Source organism: Quercus lobata, chromosome 12 (genome assembly GCF_001633185.2).
Source record: "Quercus lobata isolate SW786 chromosome 12, ValleyOak3.0 Primary Assembly, whole genome shotgun sequence".
In the NCBI taxonomy this organism is placed as follows: Eukaryota; Viridiplantae; Streptophyta; class Magnoliopsida; order Fagales; family Fagaceae; genus Quercus; species Quercus lobata.
This window is the reverse complement of record NC_044915.1, coordinates 34,516,411-34,542,760: the sequence shown is the minus strand read 5'-3', so window position 1 is coordinate 34,542,760 and position 26,350 is coordinate 34,516,411. Positions and strand designations below refer to the sequence as shown.

The 26,350-nt window shown below is 33.2% G+C and overlaps 2 protein-coding genes and 1 long non-coding RNA gene across 3 annotated transcripts; 1 reads left to right on the top strand and 2 right to left on the bottom strand.

Annotated features, from left to right (window-relative positions):
• Positions 1–4,240: 4,240 nt before the first annotated feature.
• LOC115971749 lies at positions 4,241–5,850 on the top strand. Its single transcript, XR_004087345.1, has 2 exons — positions 4,241–4,327; positions 5,457–5,850. It is a non-coding gene; the product is annotated as an uncharacterized LOC115971749 (long non-coding RNA).
• Positions 5,851–8,343: 2,493 nt separating this feature from the next.
• Positions 8,344–10,994, bottom strand: LOC115971748 (protein RADIALIS-like 3). Its single transcript, XM_031091774.1, has 2 exons — positions 10,205–10,994; positions 8,344–8,832 (listed from the first exon to the last, which is right to left on the bottom strand). The coding sequence occupies exons 1-2, from the start codon at positions 10,489–10,491 to the stop codon at positions 8,805–8,807; spliced, it is 315 nt and encodes a 104-aa protein (XP_030947634.1). The 5' UTR covers positions 10,492–10,994; the 3' UTR covers positions 8,344–8,804.
• Positions 10,995–21,189: 10,195 nt separating this feature from the next.
• Positions 21,190–25,785, bottom strand: LOC115972273 (peptide chain release factor 1). The gene is made up of 11 exons (XM_031092489.1): positions 25,533–25,785; positions 25,337–25,446; positions 24,804–24,902; positions 23,876–24,059; positions 23,685–23,733; positions 23,517–23,595; positions 23,236–23,310; positions 23,081–23,158; positions 22,648–22,806; positions 21,693–21,788; positions 21,190–21,603 (listed from the first exon to the last, which is right to left on the bottom strand). Exons 1-11 carry the CDS (start codon positions 25,684–25,686, stop codon positions 21,409–21,411), a joined length of 1,278 nt encoding a protein of 425 aa, XP_030948349.1. The 5' UTR covers positions 25,687–25,785; the 3' UTR covers positions 21,190–21,408.
• Between the last annotated feature and the right edge of the window lie 565 nt (positions 25,786–26,350).

Below are 26,350 nucleotides of genomic sequence, written 5' to 3'. Positions count from 1 at the left end.
TGTGCTCCCGAATAAGTTTGTGAGTATGATACGGTATTATACTATACATATATAAAAATATATGTATAGACTTGATATTATATAAAATAAATTCATAAGATATCATATTACTATTTTGTAATTGATTGATAATATACATAGTCAATTTCGTAGTAAAAATTAATTTTTAATTTTTAATTATGCAAGGTTGGTGAGCCTACTTTTTTTGAGTTCCTAAATAAAAAATCAAATAATATAATTTCAACTATAGTTTAATTATACCACTTAGAGAGGTGGTCTAATGGTAGTAACTCCTTGTGATTTATCGCACCCGTAAGTCCAAGGATTGTGAGTTCAAGTAGTGGTAAGCCTTATTAGTGCCCAAGTGGTCTCACGTCATAGTACAATGCGGAAGTTTAAGTAATGCATAAGTAGTAACCACACATATGAGTTCTTTAGAGAAAACTAATACAAATTTATCACAGAATTTGGATTCAGAAGGAATATCAAAACATAAATAATTATTTAGCAAAGCTATTAATTGGTGGGCTTGTAAATTATCCACCTGGCTTTTAAGAAAATTGCTTAGCGCCTATAACTAATCAATCTAGACTAGTTCAAGAAATTAATTATTAGGCTCAATTGCTTGAGAAGGTTACTACCAACCCCGAGTCCATTATGGGCGCCGAAACCCCGGTCATGTAGTCTATGTTAAATTGGGTGAATCAATAAGCTACTCCTAGAATGTGGGTATTGGACCTTTAAGAAAATGGGCCAACTTCGACTCCTAGATATATGCAAATGAGTCTTATGTGCAAATAGAATCTTATACGCTTCTGAGATATAAATAAATAAAATCTCATATGCATCTATAATCTATAGATCATATTACAACTACAATAAAGGATGGGTTTTAAAAGTTTCAATGCCAAGTAAATTTTAAATAATAATAAAAATACAAATTTATGTTAAATGTCAAAATAATTATAAATATATATGTTTTAAAAAAATTGGTAATAGAATTGTAATTGGAGTAGAATTTTTAATTTTTTAAACTTAGCTGCTAATAATTTTACCTAAATTTAAGATATGAAATGTTTTAATAATTAATTAGAGTGTACACACTTGTGCTCCTCACTAATGTTATGTACATAATCATATCACATATAATATTAGCAGCTCTTGTTGTGTAATTTTCTTGGCGGCGACTAGGTTCTTTCTTAGAATCATTTCCTAGTTTCTGTTTCTTAATTTGGTCAATCATCAACCGTAAATGTCCTCCTGGTTTTGAAGCCAAAAAGGAAAAAAAATGTTGAAATTGCCCAATATTCACTATAATATCGTTTGAATAGCTTGTGACTTTAGTTTGCACCTAATATTGGGCATCTTTAATATGATGGAGACTTTCTTCTCATCTATTTAATAAAGTTTGCTTTAGCAGCAGATTATCATAAATACATGATGTGAACTATGCTTTCCATGAAGTTTGTGGCTTCTTTTACATCCGCTAAAGTCTAAACTGTCTCTAGCAATAAACATGCAATCTTCAATTGTCAGCACCGGCGGCTCTGCTTGTAAAAAAAACAAAAAAAAAAACATGCATTCTTCAATTGTCGGCACTGGCGGCTCTACTTGTATGTGAGGATAGTCCTATACCACCTTCACTTGTCCAAAAAAAAATTATTATAAATTTTTTTTTTTTTTGGTAAGCGTTATTTTATAAATTAATATATTTTTTGACTGCCCTGACTTGAAAAAAAAATGTGTATATATATGTACTTTAAAAATATATATTATATACTAAATTAACTTATTTTGAATACTCTAATAAAAATGTTGAACACCTTTACTTGAGAATCATAAGAATTTGAATTCAATAAATATAAGAATAATGCTATATCCATCATATTTTCACAATAATTTCACAGTAAATCTTATGTGGTAAATTATTACTAATTCTAATTCGGGTTAAATATTGACATGTTTTACCCACCAATAACGGGCTAACAACTTGTTGCATAAGATTTGTTATGAAATTTCTGTGGTCACTTTATTATTCTCATATCAACATTTTCAATTTGCACTTTATCTTTTATTGGTCTATTTTTTTTCTTATTCTCTTTGTTAGTACAAAAAAATTGTAATACTTCATGTATTTGCATTTTTTTTTTTTTTGTGACATTGATATGTTCAAATTGTCTCTTTATTAAATTTTGTATAATTTAAGTTTCTTAGTGACCGCCCTAAAAAAAAATTCTAGAGACGCCATTGATTGTCGGTAAGAACGGAATCGGGATTTCAAGTTAAGGAAGCCAAAGTATATATATAGAATGGTTCATGATTGGTTATCAATTATTTTATTTTATTTTTGTAATAAATTTTTGTTAATAATTTTGGGATGATGAGGTGTGAAGTTTGGTTTTTTGGATTGATCTGTGGAGGGGGCCAAGTTATATTTCTTTTAGACTCAATTCAAATTAGGCCTTAAATATGTTTAGAAAAAATAATTAAAATTATTCAACTTAGGGGGCTAGGGCCCCTTGGACCCTAGTGTGGCTCCATTCCTAATTATCGGTATATGCATTTTTTTTTTTTTCGTTTTTAGAAACTGTGAGGCCCAATAATTTGTGGCCCTGACCCATTTTTACATTGGGGCCCAAGGCCTGAGCCGAGGAAGGATATAGCCGAGGACGTATAATAAAAGTCCAAGTAATCTTGAGATATAGTCGAGGATGATTCTGTCCTCGGCATTCTCAAGGTACTCCTGAAAGAAAGGGCAAGAGCGGTATAGGAACAATTTTGGGAAAAACCTAAAATATCTATGTTGATAGAGAAAGGACCGCTGGACAGTATGGCAACCAAGGACAAAGAGAAAGCTGTCATTACTGCCATTAAATACTCTGCACCTGACAGAACCATACTCTTCAGCTTTTACAACCAACCCCTACCACTTTGGGTATGGGCTGATGGGACAAGTATCAGTCCTGGAAAGTCGAACCTACACGTGGACGTTGGATAAGGAATACAAGCTAATATAAAAGGGGAAGCAAGCAATCCGGGAAAGGGGCTGGGAAAAAAAGGCCAAGAACCAGAGCTTCCCAGACCGCCTCAAGGAGAAAGACTCCTCGAGCGAACACGGTTTAATTCTGTATGAACGCCACGACTAACCACCGTCTGGTGACCAAGGCCTAGCCTTTCAAACCCACGCTCTACAAATGATATTGTTTGGGCCTTTTTACGTGCGAACCCAATATCATTTTGGGTCGTTACAAATTAAGTCCTTACAGAAACAAACACACACAAGGGAGAAAACAACCTTGTGTAAGTTGATTTGTGGTTTAAGTTAGCTAAATTGATAAAGTATTTTGTCAACATAAAAATTAAAAAATAAATAAAATAAAATAAAATAAAATAAAGAAACTCTTTGATATCTAACGTAATTATTATAATTAAGCGAATATTATACATAAGGTCAAATCTTATTATATCTTTAAAAGAAAATGTTGATTTGGTAAATTATTTTTGGAATTCTTTAATTGGCCATAATCTTTCTCGAATTCATCTTATATATATTACTTGTTTTGATTTTTACATTTTTTTTTTTTTTTAGGAGAATGTTTTGATTTTTACTTCATTCCCTTGAATACGACATGTTTGTATACATAATACATGGACCATGTGTGTCGAAGGGAGATGTTTCTCTACTTTTCTTCTATTTGTGAGGGTGGTTGTGGTGGTTCTGAACGATAATGTTTGGTGGTCATGGTCAGCAGGGCTCATATGCGAGCTTCAAACAAAGTTGTTATTGGCTTTTAACCTTGGCTTTTTCCTTTTCTACCATATTTATTTTTTAAATGTATAAAGTATAAACCTATGAATCTAATACCTATTGCTTCAACTTTTAGTCTTAGAAAGGAATCATGGATATTTCATTTGAACTAGGAAAGATAATTTAATTATGGAAAGTTACAGAACAAAAGTCATGAACAATTTCAAGTTTCAACTCAATAAGATTTGGAAGAACCGCTAATATTCTAATTAATTGGGTTCCAAAATTGTGTATTTCTCATTATTTGGTGCAGTACCATAATTTGAATAGATGCAAAAGGGTAGTACATTCCATTCTCCTTAGTACCTCTTCTTTTTAGTACACAAAAGAGGTAGTACATGGTCAGCTTATTCAACCAAAATTTGGTAGTACTTTAACGTGTACGACAATGGTTTGCCTTTGTTTCATTATATATTTGAACAAAATTACAGCATAGCTCAAACAGAAACCCCATGAAGTAATCAATCAAAGTTTGGGGCAATCTTATTTTTGAGAAGCTGAGATGGTGACAACTATGAGGTAAGGTAAAATGGGGGTTAGAACAAGAGAGAGAAGGCACAGCAAAAGACAAACATAGACGGGGAACAGGCAGAGCATGGATGGAGCTATCAACAGCATAGATTTGAGATTGAGAGGAGCAACCTGTTGTGGCTCTACTCATGCACTGCCTCTTCCCTGGCTGTGCCTCTCTCTTTCTTTTCTTCTCCTCTCCTCTTCATTCATTTATTTTAGAGGGTCTCACACACACACACACACACACTTGCATATATATTGTTTTTTTTTTTTTTTTGGGAGCAAAAAATGTGTTTTTGAGTAATTCCTTTCTAGTCTTGGAGATATTACTTTTTTTTTTTTTTTTTTTTGATGGGAGGAGATATTACTATACTAGCTTTGTGATTTTGTCATATTGCTTGATGCAGATCATTATTTTGGGTAAAGTTTTGGTCTCGTGCTCCAGTGCACTGGACGGTTAAGATGGTGACACGTGTCACCAATTATATCTACTTTCTTATTTTGAAAAATGAGTAAAATGTTGGGTTTAATTGCAATCTATCTCTTAAACTGTAGGTCAATCAATCTCTCCACTAAATCATGAAATCGAGCAATACTGCTTTTGGGATTGGTTTGTAATATGCAAAATGCCCATTAATATTAACAATTTTATCAATTTCAAAATTTTAAAAGGGAAATTTTGAAATCGAGCAATGTTCACATAGTGAATTTCTCCCCTTTTAACTTTATGAATTTTCCATTAAATTTTGAAATTAATGGAAATTGTTAACTGCAAGTGACATTTTGCCTATTATCAATTAATTAGGAGATTCCTAACCAAAAAAATAATAATAATTAGGAGATTGACGACTGATTGCTTGATTTTATATCTAGTAGGGGTATTAGACTTGACATAAATTAGGGGGTCAAGTGAAAATATCCCAAAGTGTTGTCTACCAAGTTGTTAGGCCTAGAGGCAAATAATTTCATTGATACTAGGGTTCAAGAGATACCCCAATGGTTCAAGCACCTCTTGTGATGCTTGGGCGTTTGCGGTTTGAACTCCACCAACCCCCTCCTTAAATACCCACCAAAAAAAATAAGAATAAAAATAATAATTTTTTATACTGATATTGTCTATTGAAAAATTCCTCAGGTTTGGGCTTCAAAAATATTAGAATTTGTCCAAAGATGGATTTTTTTGGCATTGTTAGCTCCTCAAAGAGATCAGAAATTAGCAGCACCAAGAAACTGCACACATTATATGAGCTTCATTCCTTGAAATATCCCTGTAAACGTTACAGCCTGTAATGTATTACTGTGGACTCTGTACCATTACTGTCGAGGACGAACCGCAGCTAGCAACCATTATGGAATGACAATCATGGGTTTTGAATTTCTTGTATCATGTTATTTTGTAAATACTAAATCATGTTTTGCTGTGCCAAAGTTCTATCTCCAACCAAGGAATCCATTAGATATGGTGCAAAATGATCTTGTTTTATAATTTATCAGGGATTTTTGTATGAACAATGTGAATTGAAGAGGAATGAGGAGTCCCAACAAGCAACAGATAGCGAAAGATTTATTCAATTTTATAATTTGGGCTCTTACAAAACTGTCTTTCTGGCATTTCTATTTGATTGTATGGAAAGGTCCAATGAATCGGGATTTTTTCTTAATAATTTCAGGGAGAGCGGATCATTTTCTGGGTCCCCGCTTGAGTTACAAGCTCAGCTGATTGACTAGGATATAATATAAATGGTAAAACCATTTCAAACTAGCTGATGCACACGCACTATAAATGGTAAAACCATTCAGAACAATTTGTAGGGTACGAAGTATTCGATGTGATCTGTGATTTAATTAATATATACTGTATATATTTTATAGAGCGGAGATTTAAACACTGAATATCTCATGCTGGCACCAATATGGATGGAGAGCAAATATCGTGTTGTAAATGTAAGGGTCATTACCACATTAGCCAATGAGTAAAGAATTAACACCCCCCCCCCCCCTTTTTTTTTTTTATAAAGAGTAGCGAATCGATTTTTTTTTTTTTTTTTTTTTGAGAAACATAGAGAATTGACCTTCCTTGTTCCATGCATTCAACCATTTTAACTTATAATAAGTGATAGATTTTTAACACTTTGGTTGAGTTTGGATTGCACTGAAAAATGAAACTCCTTGCATTTGGCCTTTTTTCTGTGGGTTCCGTACACTGTTCACGGGACCCAAAAGTACGGATTTCAAAAAATGTTAAGTTAAAACTAGGTCTCATGGCATTATTCACACATTTAAAAATTATTTTGTTACAATGTTTTCAATTTTCAATTTTCAGCAATAAACTGTATCCAAACAGACCCTTTGTCTCTTTAGTTTTTTTTTTTTTTTTTTTGCTTCCAATGGTTGTATCAATGCATCCACAAGTGTAGCAATATACGTGACATAGCAAGATAGCAAGAATAAGTGTAAGATAATAAGAAAGCAAAGTGAAATAGTTAAGAGTAGTGTGAGTGTAATGTTATAAGTATTAATAAAAAATGATTCTCAAAAAAAAAGTATTAATAAAAAAATAAAAAATAAAATTATAGGAAATGCTAACGGATGTCCTTAGGGCAATAATTAATAATCCTTTTAAATAAATTTTTTATGAGAAAAAACAATTAATGTTTTGACAGTTTTTTCCATTTCTCATAAAAATAGTATCAAAACTTTCTTAAAATAGATTGTTAACTATTACCCTAAGAATACTCGTTAGCATGACTCTTTTTTTTATTACTCTTTTGTGAATTCTACTTGAATACGGTAAGTATTTGATACTTTCATCTTGAGTCTTTAATTTATTTTTTTGACAAAACTTTTAAAAATGGTTCATATATGTCATGCTCGTATTTTGAACCTATGTCAGCTGAATTGCCATTGATTTATTCTCACCACAAACAATCGTAGCATCATGCGTGTTTGTACAATAATTGAAGCTAATATTTGGACCATCAACCATGCACAAAGAACAAACAAAGCAACCTTTAAGAAGACAAATGTTAGGTCTTGAAATTTTGTAAAATAACACTCTAGAAGTCACTTTAAATTCAGAATTAATGATCTAACAAATCAAGAAGCATCACAAATAACTAAACAAAATAGCCTAAAAAATTAACTTTGAAAATGATTTAAGAGCTTTCAAAGGTCTACTCAAACCAACTTGTTTCTTCAAAAAAAAAAAATCTAAGGATAAGAAAACAACAAATGGAAAATAATAAATGGAGGTTACTTCAGTTATGGTGTAAAAATTAAAAGAGGAAACTAACAAAAACTTGAATGGATGCTCTTTATTTTATTTTTTTTCCAAGCATCTCATCCTATTTTCTGTTTAACTTTTAACTTAAAAATATTTTGTATATGATTAAAATAGAAACTGATAATAAGTAGGTGAGGTAATTAGAATTTAGAAGGGCTAGGGAAAGGAGAAGGGATGTACTGTATAATATTAGGATTGACAATGACAAAAGATGAAAAGAAAAGGGAAAAGGGAGGACACTTGATAGTTACTCTACAAAGGAGTACTAAATTGGGAAGGTGTCAGTTTCCTTATCAGAAAAACTTGGCAAAGCATCACATCTAGGTCCACACGACTAACCTAAACTGTTTCTTTCATGCTTTCTCATTCTGTCATAGAATTATTACAATGTAAACTTTGTAGATGGGAAATGTAGCTTGATGGCAACGACAAAGCCTCTGATTAGAGGTGGAGGACCCACTTAGAAATTCAATCATTTCACCATTACTACTCCTCAATTTTTCAGTTTCAGCATCAAGTAGAAAGTTTTTTTTTTTTTTTTTTTTTTTTTTTTCTCTAGACACAGAAAGAGACTGAAACATACTATTGAATAGGAGATGAAGAGCCAAAGAGAGGAAGAGACATAGTTGCAAAGTAAACCACGTAAATAATTGGAAAAAGTTTAAAAAATAAGTAACCTTAGGGTCGAGCTATTAGAGATATTATAACACAGACCCATGCCAGCATAGACACCCAATCAAATATGTTAAAAAGATTTCAACGGTCACAGAATAATTTTAAGAAATAGATCAGGTCTCAAAACATTTATAGTACACCTCACAACCAAATGAAAATGTGAATCAAATGCTTATGGTCCTTCACATTTATAACCATATATATCTGGGCCACATTATGGTTTGTGGATGAAGCAACCAGCACAGGAAAGAGGCTGTTATGTGTTTTGAGTCCAAGTTAATAGCGGAGGCTCAACCAATATCTGGCTATCTGCTATTTACAGTCTGGAATCTTAGTCTTTCTGCTTGCCTTTTACTGATCATTCCCATGTTACAAAGAAGAGATTGAAAACGTCTACAAACTATGGATAAAATTCAGATTGATGCACTAACCATAAGCATCAACATTGTTTAGGCTGTGTTCTAACTGGGCATGTTCTTGTAAAGATATCAATCTGCTTCTATGGATAGCCAGAGGTTCCAGAGATCAGTTAATGTTCCACTGAACAAGCAAGCTGCAATAAAATAAAATAATTACAAAATCAGAAACTAGCTGCTAATATAACTAACTGGGGAGGAGTGAAGGAAGGAAGAGGATTTTGTTCACATTTGTGATTTTAATTTAATATTGTTCAGACAAACTACAATTCAGCATTAATCATTGAAGCAATCAAATCAAATGAAAGAAAATCATTTCATTTTTATCTAATATGTAACAATTTGGGAACTAGGCTGGGTATGCATGCCTCAATTTACTCCAAACAAAATTTTCAGTGCTGCTTAACACCCACATGACAACCAAAATGCCAGATTCTTCATCCAACAGCTTTCACATGCTCATTGGAGCTATGTATTACACACACATCATATTTTCATGGCAAACTACTCTGCAACCACTCATTGAGCTTTTGAATTGAGCTTCATTTTTGCAATCATAAAATTCCAAAATAGCCAACCTGAAATTGAGTAAAATCACACAAAACATTGAAATATGGCAGAGTTGTTCAGGTCTTGATATGGAGAATTATTTTTTAAAAATATGTTATTCATGGATATTTATTACAAGGCATTATGATGTTCCATGTTTAGCGAACATAGTTATGCCCTCTTATCTGTTTTGTGTGTAAAATGATCCCTTTATAGCATTTTATTTTCCTTAATGTTATGTATTATTTGAGGAGATAATCATATAAACACGAAAACAAGAAATTAATCTGTGATGCAAATGTGTGGTTTATTCTAATGCAAGAGTTTGCTTCCATTTAGTATTTACTGCTGAGTGGAAAGCCATGAGGATGAGAGGAGGACCAAATGGCATGAAAGTAGAGGCATTCAGAAAACTGAAAAGACCCAAAGGCCTACTAGGCTACAATTTCATCTAATTTTTGGCACCAGATCAAGGAGGACCTACAGTAAATGAACCCAACTAATTTTACTTTGCCTTCGTTTACTCGAACTGGGAATGTTTAGACCCTAAAAGAGCTGAATAAATTAAGAGATTTTGAACACAGCTTTTAGAATCAATGATCTTTAGTATATAGTATAAAATTCCGTATGCCGGCTTTATTAAGGATTATCTTCCCCTTCTTTGAGAAGAATGCATATTTAAAACTGCAATTTGACTCCATTGTACATATGCTGATATGGTGGGAGATTACAGACCAAAGAAAAGAACAAGAAGGGAATGAATCCCTTTGAAACCAAAATAAACCCGGTATCTCTATTCTGTTGAATATTGATGAGATTGGAACAGTGATAAAGACAAAATAATTCAGGAATATATGAAAGACAAACAGAAAACTTGAACATGCAAAAACAAATCTAAAATAAACCAACAAAGGGAGAAAGATTAAAGCTTTTGAGATGCAATAGGAGAGAATTGCATACTTGTTATCTTCATCAGTCCAGCATCTGGGTTGTGTGCAATCAACTTGACCACAAGGCTGAGCTTCACCTAGTTTATGATCCAGCTTACCAGATTCTATAACCTGCAAATCCTCCAAAAGGATCACATAATGTTTCTGCACATCCTCTGCACTCTTCTTGCCTCCGACCATGGCTGCAACCATTTCCCACCGATCTGGGTCCTCTTCATCTACCACTGCCAAAGCCAGCTCAAACAACTTGTTCTCCTCCCAGCTCCACCCACACAAAACCTTTGGAAAGTCATCCATATTACTAGCACTGACACTAGTCTAGACCACACCCTTTTGATCACTTTGATTCTTTTTTGAGAAAAATAAGGAATACCCAATTATTTAGTTACATTCTAGTATTCATCGAAGAAAAAAAAAAGGGTTAAATATATTTTCTGGTACCTAGTTTGATTCTCCTAACTAGATTCTAACACCCGAGTTTCTGGAGGGAGTGTCAGGAGTCTGTTAGGAGCTACAAAGCTTGTTTTTATTAAGGAGGCCTTGTGTCAGATTGTCAGAGACAACAATAGGCCCTTCTTAGCTCAGATCTAAAACATACATACATAAGCAATGAAATATATTAAATAATCATATTATATCTTGGTATAATATAATCATATAATATATCATTTTGATCCATTTAGGCCAAAACTGGAAACCAATGATCAAAAGCAGACAAAACTTCAAACCTCATTAACTACTTCTTGTAAGACCAAAGAATCTCTTTTATTTTTGTGTTCTTTATATATTTTTTATTTTTATTTTTATTTTGTAGCATTGGATACCAAAAGGTAATAGATCCTGGATTATCAGTCTTCCACATCACATATAAATTTTAATCAAGATTAGAAATTTGATTAACCCCATAATGAAAAGGAGCCGACAGATTTCTTTTTTCATCTACTATTATCTTTCAAAGTTTCTACGTTTCTACCTTACAAGAAAAGAAAGGGACTTTTGTGGGTGGGAATTACATGTACAATGCCTCATCTTTTCATATATCTCTAATTTTCAAGTCATCACAGTCTACAATTGCGTCACTTTCATGGACTTTCTTATAGAGAAAGACTTATAATAAGAGGTAAAATGACATGAAATGAATCTAGGCTGTTTGGTAATATTGTTCTCGTAACTTTATTTGTATTTTTTGAAAATACGTGTGGGTGAAAAAATGTGTAGAAATACGTGTAATGTTATTTAAAAACTAAAAACTATTGTTTAAGTACATATACCAAACACCCTCTAAATCACGAGAGAAAGAAGAAAATGTATCTGGTACTAATAAGCGGGCCCACTTTTTTCCAATTTTTCTTGTATGACGGGTTTATAGGGTAAGGTAGCTTTAGGTTATATATGTTCAAATGTCTCCTTCAATCCGGACATTTTTGGACCCCAGGGGATTTGCACCATATCTTTGGGCTTTGCTTGTAGCCATATATTTTGTATATACTTTATCACATATACGTGAATGTGACTCACATCACATGTAAACGCAATTGTAATTTGGATGATACTTAACAAGTCTAAAACACACTACTGTAACTGGAAAGCCTTGGTTCTTTTTCTTCAATATTTCCTAGGTTAGGAAGATAGAACTTGTAAGAAAAAGTGGCAACATTTTTTCTATACCTACTTTATGCCCCACAATTGATCTCTGCCGGCCTAGACAATCCCATCTCTCTCTTTCTCGAGTCCCTACCCATCCAACTTTGTTTGAAGCAGTTACTTAAATTTTATTTTATTAGAAGATTAGAATAGTAATCATGATTATATTATCTTTGTGTTTTGATTGCAAGATAACAATCATGAGTTTTATTATCTACTTCTGTGTGGGGCATGCCTTGTCATGGATGAGTTTGGAAGGAAGATGATTTGTGGTCAAGCTTCAGGACAAGGGGTAAGGTTGGTGAGACAAGATTATAATCAAAATTGAAAGGATTTAAATGTCCCATATATTGCCAAGAGTTTACTCGATCTTGTAGTACATTTGTATTATCTAGATTTTTTTAATAAAAAATATATATAAAGAGATTCGAATTCATCTTCCGCACTTGCTATCAGTGGAAAAAATAAAAATAAAAACCCACATGTTAACTTAAAAAACAATGGATGAAATGCCTTAACCTGTAAATTAGAAACGACATAAATATTTATGTATGTTTTGACTTTATAAAAAAAAAAAAAAAAAAAAAAAAAAAAAAAAAAAAAAAAAACCTCTTGTTCAAGTGCCATAAAAACATAAGTTAAACAATATTAATATGCAATTATAAGTTGTAATCTATGTTATTAAAAAGACACTTATCAATAACTCATTAGCTTGAATGCACAAATTCATGGTGATTGTACTGTGTATTTCAACTGTTTCTTAATATTTTTATATAATTATACTTTATTTTTAAAAAAAAAAGAATGAAGTCGTCTTTTAATTTGTACTCTACGTATAATAAAATATTTCATAGTTATTGGAACAATAAGCATTGAACGGTTTAGAGAGTGGTATGATGCTTCATTGGTTCAACCGTTGGATTATTGGTTCAATTATTGAATTAATAATTAATATATCAATAATTCATTAACTTGAATGCACAAATTCAAGGTGATTGTACTCTGTATTTCAACTGTTTCTTAATATTTTTATATAATTATACTTTATTTTTAAATAAAAAAAGAATGAAGTCGTCTTTTAATTTGTAGTCTACGTATAATAAAATATTTCATAGTTATCGGAACGATAAGCATTGAACGGTCTAGAGAGTGGTATGATGCTTCATTGGTTCAACCGTTGGATTATTGGTTCAATTATTGAATTAATAATTAATATATTTCAAATAAAAATACATTAAAAAATCCGAGGATAAACTATAAAAAATGAGACAACTCACTAGGTCAAAACAGCGATAAACCAAAAATCTCCTTGAGTAGGATTTGAACCAATGACCTATTAGCTATCAGGGAACCAATGGTGTTCAATTTAGACATATATAACTGTATCTAAGTTTTACTAATATGGATTATTAACTTAAAACAGATGATGAAATACCTCAACTTGTAAAACTAAAGGCAACAAAAATAAATATCTCAATTAGTAACCCTTCCAAGTACTCAAATAGTAAACTATTTCTCAATGTTAGTGCAAATATAATAATAATGGAAACAATACAAAGAGAAACTGAATAATACACTAAATATTATTAATTTGAAGAGATGAACACAACACTATTTAGACTGAAGCGCGGCACTCGCTCTCTTTAAGGAGATTCAAACCTTTGGTTGGCTAATCTTTGTAACCAGTGCAGACCTTCTTTGACTTGTCTCCCCTAAGATACAACAGCCCAACAAATGTTGTATGGCTAGAATAGCTTCTACACAAAGTGTTCAAGCCTAAAGCTCCACCAAAAGAACAACTTTCTTTAACCCGAAATCTCTCAAGTATTTAGGAATATTATTGAATACACTCTCTCACACAATACCCTTTGCTTTTAACTATTTCTCTTCATTCACTCTTGACATGAAATTAGTCCATAGCATAGCCATATATATAGTCTTCGAACCCTTCACATAACCTACATGTTATTTATTAATTTAGAAAACTTCTATTAATTTATTTAATCTAACTTACATGCAAGTAACTCTTTCTTTAACAAATTTTATTATAACTCATCTCTTTATTCATTTTCAATTATTTTGAGTTTCAACATATTTAATTTAAAATGTACTAACATTCCCCACTCATTTTAATATTAAATTTGGAAAATGATAGATTACCGGGCAAAGAGGGATTATTATGCATCATAAAGGTGTGCTCTACATTGAACCTTCACTTAGTGAAACAACAATCTCTATTAGTAGTGGTCTCCAACTTGAACTATGACTACTTAAGAGAAATAAAGTATTACTGCTCACATATAATGATCCAGGTGTTGACATGAGCTTTACTAGCTAGCATGTTACAGCCCTGTGCTAATCCCAGTTTTTGATGAGCGTCTTTGAAAATAAGCCCAATTATCATAGGGAGCGGCCCCACTCCCACACTTACATAGGTGAAATCTATCTAGGGTGCTCCTGTAATTTTGACACCCCACTCATAAGAGCTACAGATTGTTCATTAAGAGTTTTAAAAAACTCAACCTCCTACACGTTACAGGATAAATGCATTTACACCATAGGGATGGATTTTTTTTTTTTTCAAATAAAATTAAAATTAATAATGCATTTTCTTCCAACCATCGTATGATTCGTTTTTCCCATTGAACTCAGTTCTCAAGATCTCTGGTCCCGGAGTTGGGTATCCTCATCCATGGCTCATGATTGTATGGGCTTCAATCCCATCCCCCTCGATGTATTCCAGATCCTTTCTATTGTTAAGGCCTTAGTTAATGGATCTGCAAGATTATCACAAGATTTAACATATTCTATATTAATGATGTCATTACTCAAATAAAATCTCACAGTATTGTGTTTTCTTCTTATGGATGTGGATTTGTTATTATAAAAACGGTTACATACTCTACCAATTGTAGCAGTGCTATCACAATGAACTAAAATAGGTGGCATTCGTTTTTCCCAAAGAGGAATTTCATGCAACAAATCTCTCAACCAGTTTGCTTCCTCACTTGCTAAACCTAAAGCTATAAGCTCAGCCTCCATAGTATAGTTAGCAATAACGGTTTGTTTTTTAGATTTCCAACAAATTGCACCACCACCCAAAGTAAAAATGTAACCAATGGTAAACAGAGAATCACCTGACAAAGTATTTCGGTCGGCATCATTGAAACCTTCAAGTATAGCAGGATATTTTTTATAAAACAAACCATGTAATTTGGTACCAGATAGACATTACATAACTCACTCAATGGCTTGCCAATGATCTCTACTGGGCTTACTAGTAAATCTGCTAAGTACTCATACTGCATAGGCAATGTCAGGTATAGTACAATAGGTCGCATATCGCAAACTACCGATTATGCTAGCATATTTCTTTTGATTAACAATATCATTGTCATTATTAACAGGAAACAAATGAACACTAGAATCAAAAGGAGTAGCTACACTTTTATGATCATGAAAATTATATTTTTTTCAATATTTTCTCAACATAATGTGATTGATCAAGAAATATTCCATCATATGTTTTTGTAATTTTCATGCCCAAAATAAAATTAGCCTCACCAAGATCTTTCATATCAAAATGGCTTCTAAGTATATTTTTTGTTTCATGTATAACATGCAAATTAGAGTCAAATATTAGAAAGTCATCCACATAGAGGCTAATAATGACATGTGAGTTTTCCCAAGTTTTATAATAGATGCACTTGTCAGATTCATTTGACTTATATCCATTTTCAATCCTGCAGGAATCAAATTTTTCATGCAATTGTTTAGGAGCTTGTTTTAAGCCATATAAAGATTTAGTTAGCTTACACACCTTACTTTCTTGACCAGACTCTACAAAGCCTTCAGGTTGGTCCATATAAATTTTCTCATCTAGGTGCCCATTCAAAAAAGCTATTTTTACATCCATTTGATGAATTTTCAAATCATATATGGCTGCAATAGCAATTAGCAATCTAATGGATGTAATTCTAGTAACAGGAGAAAAAGTGTCGAAAAAATCAACATCAGCTTTTTGCTTAAAACCTTTTGCAACAAGTCTAGCTTTAAATTTGTCTATTGTGCCATCAGGTTTAAGCTTTTTCCTAAGGACCCATTTACAACCTATTGTTTTACAATCAAGTGGTAAATCTACTAACTTCCATGTTTTATTAGAAACAAGTGAATCCATTTCATCATTCACAGCCTTTTTCCAAAATACACCACCAAGTGATAACAAAGCTTCTTTCAAAGTTAGAGGATTTTCATCAACATTAAAAACATAATAGTCTAGGCCAAAATCTTTTTCAACTCTAGCTCTTTTACTCCTTCTAAGTTCAATTTCAAGATTTTCTTGATTTTGTGAATGAGTAGAAGAACTAGGCTGAGATAACACATTTTCTATAACTTCTTTGCCCCCACTACTATTAGATTTAAAAGGAAATTTTTCCTCATGAAAGATAGCATCACCCGATTCAAAAATCACATTATTTTCAATATTCAAAAATCTATAGGTTGTACTGTTTATTGCATATCCAATAAAAGCACAGGTGGTAGCTCTAACACCTAATTTAGGTATTTTTGGGATCCGTTAACTTTACAAAGCCTAAGCAACCCCAAACTTTAAAATATCTCAAATTTGGCTTATGCCCCTTCCATAACTCAAAAGGTGTGAGTTTAGTCTTTTTGTGTGGCACTTTGTTTAAAACATGACAAGCTATTAAAATTGCTTCCCCCCACAAATTTAGAGGAGCACCTGACCTAACTCATTAAGCATGACATCTGTTAAATTAACCAAAGTTCTATTTTTTCTTTCAGCCACACCATTAGATGTAGGTGAGTATGGAGGAGTAGTTTCATGGATTATTCCCAAAGACTGAATAAATGAGTTGAACCCAATAGATTCATACTCTCGACCTCTATCACTTCTAAATCTTTTTATTTTTCTACCGAATTGGTTCTCAACTTCTCTAAGAAATTCTTTAAATTTCTCAAAAGCATCACTTTTATTTTTTAATAGATAAACATATGCATATTTCGAGAAATCATCAATAAAAGTGATGAAATACCTATTTCCTCCACAAGTTCATTTTCCTTCAAATTCCCAAAGATCTATGTGAATTAGTTCTAACAATTCAGTATTTCTTTCAACATTTTTATGAGGTCATTTAGTAATTAGCTTGACTGTGTGCTTCACATTTTTCAAAGTTTTTTGTTAGTCTTGGGATTAATCCTATGTTACTCATAATTCTCACATATCTACTGTTTATATGACACAAGTGAGCATGCCAAAAATTCACAGAAGACAGCATATAAACAGAACTAGCAGATGATATATTATTTTCAATATTTAATTTGAACATTTCATCATAAGCATACCCTTTGCCCACAAATAATCATTTCTTAGAGATTACATATTGATCAGATTCCATTGTTTGTTTGAAGCCAGCCTTATTCAACAAATAGCTTGACATTAGATTTTTCCTTATGGACGGAGTGTATAACACATCTTTCAAAGTGAGCACACGTCCAGAGGTCAATTTTAGCTCAACCTCACCACTCCCAAGTACCTTGGTTTTACTAGAGTCACCAAGCATTATTGTTTTTTCTTCTTCAAAAGGAGTGTATATCTTGAACCAATTTTTATCATAGCAGACATGCCTATTGGCCCCAGAGTCTGCCCACCACCCTTCAACATATTGGATCATGTATATGTCTATAATCATAGCCACTAAAAGCTCTTTGGTAACATTAGCCTGTGGGACAAACCCATGTTTCCGAAATTTGCAAAATCAAGCAATATGCCCACTCTTGCCACAGAAAAAACATGCATTAACTTGTTGGTTATTTGAAGAGGGTCCTTGGTTCTTATTCCTTTTACTAGGGTTGCCCCTATTGTGAGGTCTACCATAATTTTTCATATTTTTCTTTCTTGGCCTCAATTTTGCATTTTTAGGAAAATGATCTTTGGGTTGGTTATTGCTTGCAGAAATTAAATTTACCTTGGTGGTAGAATGTCCATTACCCTCTTGTGTTATAAGTGCATCTTGTCATCTAGCTTCCTCCTCTACGCGGATGCGAGTGATCAAGGATTCTAGGGATGTCTCCTTTTGTTTATGGCGCATTGATTTTTGGAACTCTTTCCATGATGGTGGTAGCTTATTCAATAAGGTTGTCCTTAATCTTTATGCCTTCAGATCTAATTTCTGCCATGATCATTTGAAAGTCTTGAACCTGTTCCACAACAGATTTGCTATCCACCATTTGATAGCGAAAGAAACGACTAGCCGCATATTTCTTTGCACCAGCCTTTTCAGTGTCATATTTGCTTTGTAAAGCTTTCCAAATTTTCTTTGCAAAATTGTATGTAGTATTATAATAATCATAAAAATGATCTACAAGACAATTTAAAAGATAATGATGACATTTATACTCATCTTGTTCATACTTATTTATTTTTTCTTGATGATCATAAAGTTCATCTTCGGTCATGTCGTTAGTAGAGACCTTGTTTGGATTCTTCTCAATGAGGACGTAGGCTACCTTAAAAAGGCTTAGATAGAAAAGGACCTTGGCTTTCCATCTTTTGAAATGGGCTCCCTTAAAACAGAAGGGCTTGTTGAGATCTCCGACATTGTCATTTGGCTTCTCAGTTGTTGGCTCCATTTTTTAATCTCCTTAAAATTGTTGGTGCAAACACAATAATAATGGAAACAACACAAAGAGAAACTAAATATTATTAATTTGAAGAGATGAACACAACACTATTTGAACTGAGGTGCGGCACTCACTCTCTTTAAGGATATTCAAGCCCTTGGTTGGCTAATCTTTGTAACCGATGCAGACCTTCTCTGACTTGTCTCCCCCAGGATACAACAACCCAACAAATGTTATATGGCTAGAACAGCTTCTACACAAAGTGTTCAAGCCTAAAGCTCCACCAGAAGAACGCCTATCTTTGGCCTAAAATCTCTCAAGTATTTAGGAATATTATTGAATTCACTCTCTCACATAATACTCTTTACTTTTAACTATTTATCTTCATTCACTCTTGATATGAAATTAGTCCATAGCATAGCCATATATATAGTCTTCCAACCCTTCACATAACCTACATGTTATTTATTAATTTAGAAAACTTCTCTTAATTTATTTAATCTAATTTACATACAAGTAACTCTTTCTTTAACAAATTTTATTATAACTCATCTCTTTATTCATCTTCAGTTATTTTGAGTTTCAACATATTTAATTTAAAATGTACTAATATTCAGCGAGTAAGGAAAAAAAGAAGAAGAAGAAGAAGAAGAAGAAGAAGAGGTAAATTCCATTAACATATTCAGAGATTTGGACTATTGCCATTCAAATCCAAAAAATTTCAAAACTAACTAATTTGGTCTCTAAAACCAACTTAGCCCCTAAGTATTGTTAGACTTGTTAGTCATTTTTCACAATTGTATTAGGGATTAAATTGATTTTAAGGACCAAATTAGTTACTTTTGAAAAGTCTTGAAACTTATTGGTGGTAGCCTAAACTTTAGAATATATTAACGAAATTCACCACAAAAATTAAAATAAAATAAAAAATAGTAAACGATTTCTGTATATAAGCCGACACAAAATCCCAATATGAATCTTGGCCCCAATAGGGCCAATAAGGAGCTTTAATTACAACTCTGCTTCTCAATATAGAATCATAGATATTACGCATTGATGACTTGGGGGAATAAAGAAACGTTAATATTAAAATGGATATGGTTAAGCTGATCTAACGGCACAAGTAATATTCAACCATCACTTATAATACACATTTTGCAAAGAATAAAATTAGATTCATTGGTTGCTCACACTCCGCGTGCACAAGTTCAAGACTATTATATTCTTTTGTTGATAATTTGACTTTATTTTCTTTTGTTGATAATTTGACAGGTAATGCTAACACAACAAAAAAAAAAATTACAACAATTTCACAGCATTCATAAATTAGTACGTGAAGCCATGTGAGCTAGAGATTGTAGTGGGCCCATATATGTGTTGGTATACTAATTTAAGAATGTTGTAAAATTGTTTCACTTTTTTTTTTATGTCCATAGCATTACTTTAATTTAAAAGTTAGCAAGGAGGATTTGAATCTTATACTTTCTGTTAGAAGCACTAGAAGATGCCAATTGAGTTACAAAATTTTGGCAACGTGACTTCATTTTCTTGGAGAAAAAAAAAAAACAAATTGGTGTCATTGAGATTCTTGACAGCAAGGAAATTCACACAAAGAGGAAAGAGAAATTTTCCACCCAAAAAAAATTGCTCTTTTAACTGATAGTAGTTTTTCATAGTAAATTACCATGTCTCATAAGTCAAACATTAATAATGTCTATCATTAAAAAAAGCATATTCTATTACGGAAAAAGATATCTTCATTTACTCTACGAGACAAAATGGTCCAAATTCAAGGTGAAATTTACTATTTTACAAAGTTAAAAGATTGAATGCCAAGAGCCTTATAGCTCAATTGGAACCTCCTGGTGTTTTCAACAAAGACATCCAAGATTCAAATCAATTCATAAAATTTTGAATCTTCTCCAAGATATAAACCCTATACATTTGCTTTGAAATATAAAGAAATCCTACTCTACTGGTCACATTGGCCAATAAGTGAATGGGTTTTATACAAAAAGCCATCCGTAGGAATGATCTAGCACTTGCCTCACCTGACCCACCCACTCAAACTGGGCTAACCTGAAGGCCCGGTTTGCTTTGAGGTGTCCCTCCTGATACACCTTGTCCCCTTATTCCTACTCCTACCCGGTACCCACCTCTCTCTATCACCTTCAACTGAATCCTCCATCTCTCACCTCTCTTTCATCTATCTCTGCCACATTCTGCCATAGAGCCATCGCTACACAGCCACTGAATCATCACCACATAACATCAACTCTGCTTGAACACCGCCGCAGTCTTTCGTCACATGTTTCGGGGGGCAAGATCTATTACTGTCTACACAATTTTATTATTCTCTTCAACCAAGCCTTGTTGTCTTGAAACCATTTCAACCAAATTCGACTGCCAATTTGAGGACTTTCAAACAGTCGAGTGGTTGTTTGCATAAGTCAACAGTGGATTCATCTCTTCCCCATCTGACATGGTCAGGTCAAGTGACAGTTCGATGCCTAACCTAAGCCGAACTGACCTGTGACAATCCCTAGTTGTCAGTACATTGTCAGCATGGATTAGTTAAATGAGTTTTATAATGCCTATGCAAGTGACTTTTCTTTGATCTCTCATGGTCTAAGAGAAGATAGTGCATGTACAGAATGTATTAAGCAGAAGTTAAAAGAAATATAATGGGCGCTAACAATAAAACAGGCGTGATGAAAATGTCTACTGTTTTATGTCATCATCTTACGCAAACAAAAATGATGGTAAACCCGCATGTAGAGCATGTGTTGTTTCATTTAATGACAACATAAATCATACCTCTAAAAAAAATTCATGAGCTCTCTTTTTCTCTCTCTACATAAAGGAATGGAAAAATGTAAAGAAAGTGATTTTCAATTGAATCAAAAATAAATAAATAAATAACAATTATCACTTGGAAGTACTAAAAGATGCAATTGCATCCATTTCCTGCTGCAAAAGAAGAGCATCGATGAAGACATCTAGATTTTCTCCCTGCATCACATCATCTATTGCATAATGAGTGATACCAACACGGTGATCAGTGACACGCCCTTGAGGAAAGTTGTATGTACGGATGCGTTCAGATCTGTCCCCACTACCAATCTGTTTTGAAATGTGTACAAGGTCTATATCAATCTCAAAATAAACCGCTAAACAAACCAAACTTAATACCCATCTCATATCTCACGTACCTGCTCCAATCGTAGTTTTGATCTACTGATCTGAATTCTAGACCTTTCTATTTCATATAGCTTTGCGCACAGCACCTTAAGTGCTTTGGCTTTGTTCTAATAAAACCAAAGAAAGAAAAAAAATAGAGAAGGGGATGAAAACATGATAAGGAAGATAAGAACCAGGATAAGATCAAGATCATAAAGGCATGGTAAATAAAGCACACAGCCTGCTGATTAATTTATCTTGCTTGCAAATATAAAGGTTTCAAAAAGTAATCCAACTATGCTGCATGTCACATATGTTGCAAATAACAGGTTTAACTTATTTTGCTTGCCAAATATAAATGTTTTAAAAAGTAATCCAAGTATGCAGCATGTTACCTATGTTGGAAATAACGAGCATACGAGTTCAAAAATCCGTAGCTATGTAAACCTATGTTATGCATAATTCAGATAAGACAACAATACATAAGAGAGACACTATTAGTGAACCATAAGACCTAAAACTATATGCTGCTGACTACTTTCTTCCACTTCAACATGTGAATATAAGCTAAAATAACCAATTCATAGTTATCCAGGTTGGCGTTGCTGGTAACAACACGACCAATATTTAGAAGCTGTAGCTCTCCAAATATATAATAAAGAGCAAAAGCTGAAAAACTAAATAGAGAATAGCCCTCTCTATTTTGTACCAAATAAAAGTAAAAAGAGATATAAATATACATGCCAGGTCAAAAATACAATCCAACTACCTCAGATGCAAATTACTATAAGATTCAACAGAAGATTTTTGCTGCTGATAAGTTTATTACTCACCAATAGAATTCATGGTAAAATTAGGGAAAGGTTGTCAAATCTAGCAAATCAGTATTTCTGTTTAAGGGATTATGATTTCCAGAATTTGTAAGAAAAATGTCAGTTCTGTTCCAAAGGTTGTTGCAAAACAGTTGTAGAAGTTCAGAAATTATACCATATGCTGAGATCGCTCATCTTGTATGGCCACTGTCATCCCAGTTGGAATATGAGTTATTCTAACAGCACTGTTTGTGGTATTTGCATGCTGCCCACCAGAACCACCAGATCTATAGGTATCAATTCTCAAATCTTCATTCCTCAACTGGACATCTACCTGCAGAAGACCCAAACATTTATGATAAAGGGAATGATTCCTTGTATAAAAATAGAAACCTCAGTGACAAGAGAACCATCAATCAGATATTCACACTTAAAACATTACACAGACTATTGACAAATGAGTAAAGAAAAGCAATAAGTTGTTTGTGACCTAAAACATAGAAACTCAAGTTCCATCTGGGAAGGGGAAACCAAACACAACTCTCAAATATGGTTGGATCCCACATTCAGATAATGGTGTCCTACAATTTCAACTGAAAAGTTAGTACCTCATCAGCCTGAGGAAGGATAGCAACAGAAACAGCACTGGTGTGAACACGTCCAGACTTCTCTGTGACTGGGACTCGCTGCCAAAAGGAAAATGTCAGTCATTGTCATTGGTATTTGACATCATAATCATGAGTTAGGCAGGTGGTAATGAAACCTGAACTCTGTGAATACCACTCTCAAATTTAAGTTTCCCATAAACACCTGCTCCTGAGATTGCTGCACTGGCTTCCTGTAAATGAGAACTACAAGTCAAAAAAAAGAGAAAGACACATCACAACAAGATGAATGCCAGCCGTAATACTGAAAACTTAAGATTCAGACTCCACAACTACATATAGGTAGTAAGTCATATGAACCAAGTATTAGCTTGCATTCCTTAAAGGTGGGGCTCATAAAAGGGTCAATTTGACATTCAACAGAGAATGGAATAGGCACCTTGTATCCTTTAAGATCAGACTCTGTTATATCTACAACTTCAAATTTCCAACCTTTCTTTTGTGAGTATCTCTCATACCTGTCATGATTCAAACAAGGTAACATCTCCATTGAGAACTAGTAGAATAATTTACAACTAGAGATTCTAAACTTCTTGTAATAACTTACATTTTAAACACATCCATTGCAAACAAAGAAGCCTCTTCCCCTCCCGTTCCTGATTAAGGGTTTCATCAATTATAAAAAGATTATAAAAAGAAAAGAAAAAAGGTGCCTAAAAAACCTTGAAACATATTGACAAGGAAGTAGATCTCAACAAAAGTTGCACCAAGATGCCCTTCTTTATAGGCCTTTGTTACCTGCTCTCACCTCCAAGATACTGTCCCTCTCATCAGCATCATCCTTTGGAAGTAAGGACTTGAGCAGCAAACTCTGCAGCCTTTTCTCTTCTTCAATAGCCTGACCTAATTCCTCAGTGGCCATATCAAGCATGTCTTTGTCTTGTGGACATTCAGCCATCAGTGACTTCAAACCATTAATCTCCTGCAGAAAGGAAAATAGAAACTTCATATCACTTCTGACCACCTTAACCAATTGGCTATGCAAGAAGCACTAAGAAAGCAAGTACATATAATTTACAGCTTCGGCAAGATGCAAAACATCAACCGACTTACATTGTCGTTGATTGCATGCACCCATACTTGTTGCAATAACAAACATGAAAACCATCACAGGCTGGAATTTTTAAGCAATAAGGTATACCTAATACACCTTTTTAAACTGTATCACTCTTTAACCGGGGAAACTTAGACCTAGGTTGGTAATTGAGTAACGAAGACATGCAATTCTATCAACTGGCTTAGACTATGATTCATTTCCTAGCTTTACAACTGAAAGAACAGACAAGAAGACTCAAACAAGATTTGATTTTATTACTAATATATCAAAAAATGACTGCATTCAATGAACACAGTTATCAGCATTCATCCTTTAAGACAGATGTGTGGTCTGCATCTCTCAAATAGCAACACAGAGAAAGGCAACTAGACATGTGCAAGAACTAACTTAAACCCCAGCCCCCCATAATATAATAACACACACTAGTCACACGACTACCACCTATGAATTAACATTTGGCTCATATACCGTGACCAATGATCATGTGTGCAATGAACTTCCCAACATCAGATTCAAAAATTAGGGGGAAAAAATTATAATGTTGAAAAGATCACAATTCAATTTATAATCAGCACTCAGCAGCAATTGTTTAAAGAGTTAACAAAGTACCTTCTGTTTAGTCCTCAAGTGAGCTATAAGCTCCATAGAACCCCTGAGCTTCCGGAGCTCCTTATTGGCCCTTGCATACTCTGCCGGTGACGCTTCTGGCTGTCTTCATTCAACATCAAAACTAATCATTTCTTTCATACATATAAAAAATTAAAAAAAAAAAAAAAAAATCCCAAGATAAAAAAGGGCTACTAATTACACTTTATTCACTTGTACCTAGGTTTGATCGTGTTTACTTTCTGGTTCATAAATTTAATACATTGATATCATAATTAAGTTAAAGTTAGGTAGTTAGTTAGTTAGTTTTTTTTTTTTTTTTTTTGGGGTTTTCTGAGTATAGTTTAAAAATGATTTAATAATTAGATTTATAACTATTTGGAGCTAATTTACTCAGAAAATTCAAGCAAAATGTAGGTTTTGAAAACGCGGATTGGCAAATTAAATTCGACCCAGACCACAGGTTGATAAATAAAGTATAATGATTAATTTTTTTTTCTTTAAATTATAAAAAAATAAAAAGAAGATGAAATTACCTGGTTGATGAGATTGTAAAGACAAGTAGTCCTATGTTCAACAGCCGACAACCTTTGTTCCATTATTCTAACGAGGTCGGCCGACAGCTGAGGTTGCTGCTGCTGCACTTCTGTTATTTTCAAATATCTTCAAATGTCTACAAATACTACAAAATTTCACACACAAAAAAATAATAAACAAAAAAACAGAACGTACCTGTGGGTGTAGAGTAAGAGCGAAAGTAGTTGGAGATGAGAGAAATGATGGAAGAACGAAGATTGTGAGGTTGGTTTGGGTGTCCTGGTATTATTGGTGCAGAGGATTTGAACAGTTTCAGTGCCCGTACCAGATTGCCTCCATGAATTCTCATTGCTTCTTCTTCTTCTTCTTCTTTGTTTCCCCTGCTTCTTTTTTCTTTTCCCCACGCTAGGTGAGGTGAGCTATATAGAAAGGCCAGACCCGCTATGAAAGCCACAGGTGAGACTTTTACATTTTGGGCCTGACCCAAACCATGGAGGCTATTCTGCCTATTTATTTTTCAAAACACTCCGTATCAAATAATCTATTTTATAAGATATCAATGCTTCTTTTTCTATTCTTTTTTCACACACAATAACTATTATCCATTATTTTCTTTATTTTTCGGATACCTAAATTAATTACAAAATAAATAGTATTAGTGTAAATTTACATTTTAAACTATAACAATCATATATTTTTATACAATTTTATATATAACTTGATGTGAGGGGAATGTTGAGCTTAATTGGCTAAAATGTAGTTCTTTTTATATTATACAAGCAAATTATTATATGATTAACTAAATCAACATAGATATTTTAATGTGATTCGACACTGTACCTATATCCATGGAAATGAATGGCTAATGATCTGCTATATGAAAAATTAAAAAATAGGATCGTTTTGATATCAAAAGCTGTCCATTTCATTATTCAAATTTTATTTTCTTCTTTTAGACAACGAAATGGAAGAAATGGGCAAGATTTAAAATGGGGAGAATCATTTATTGAGAA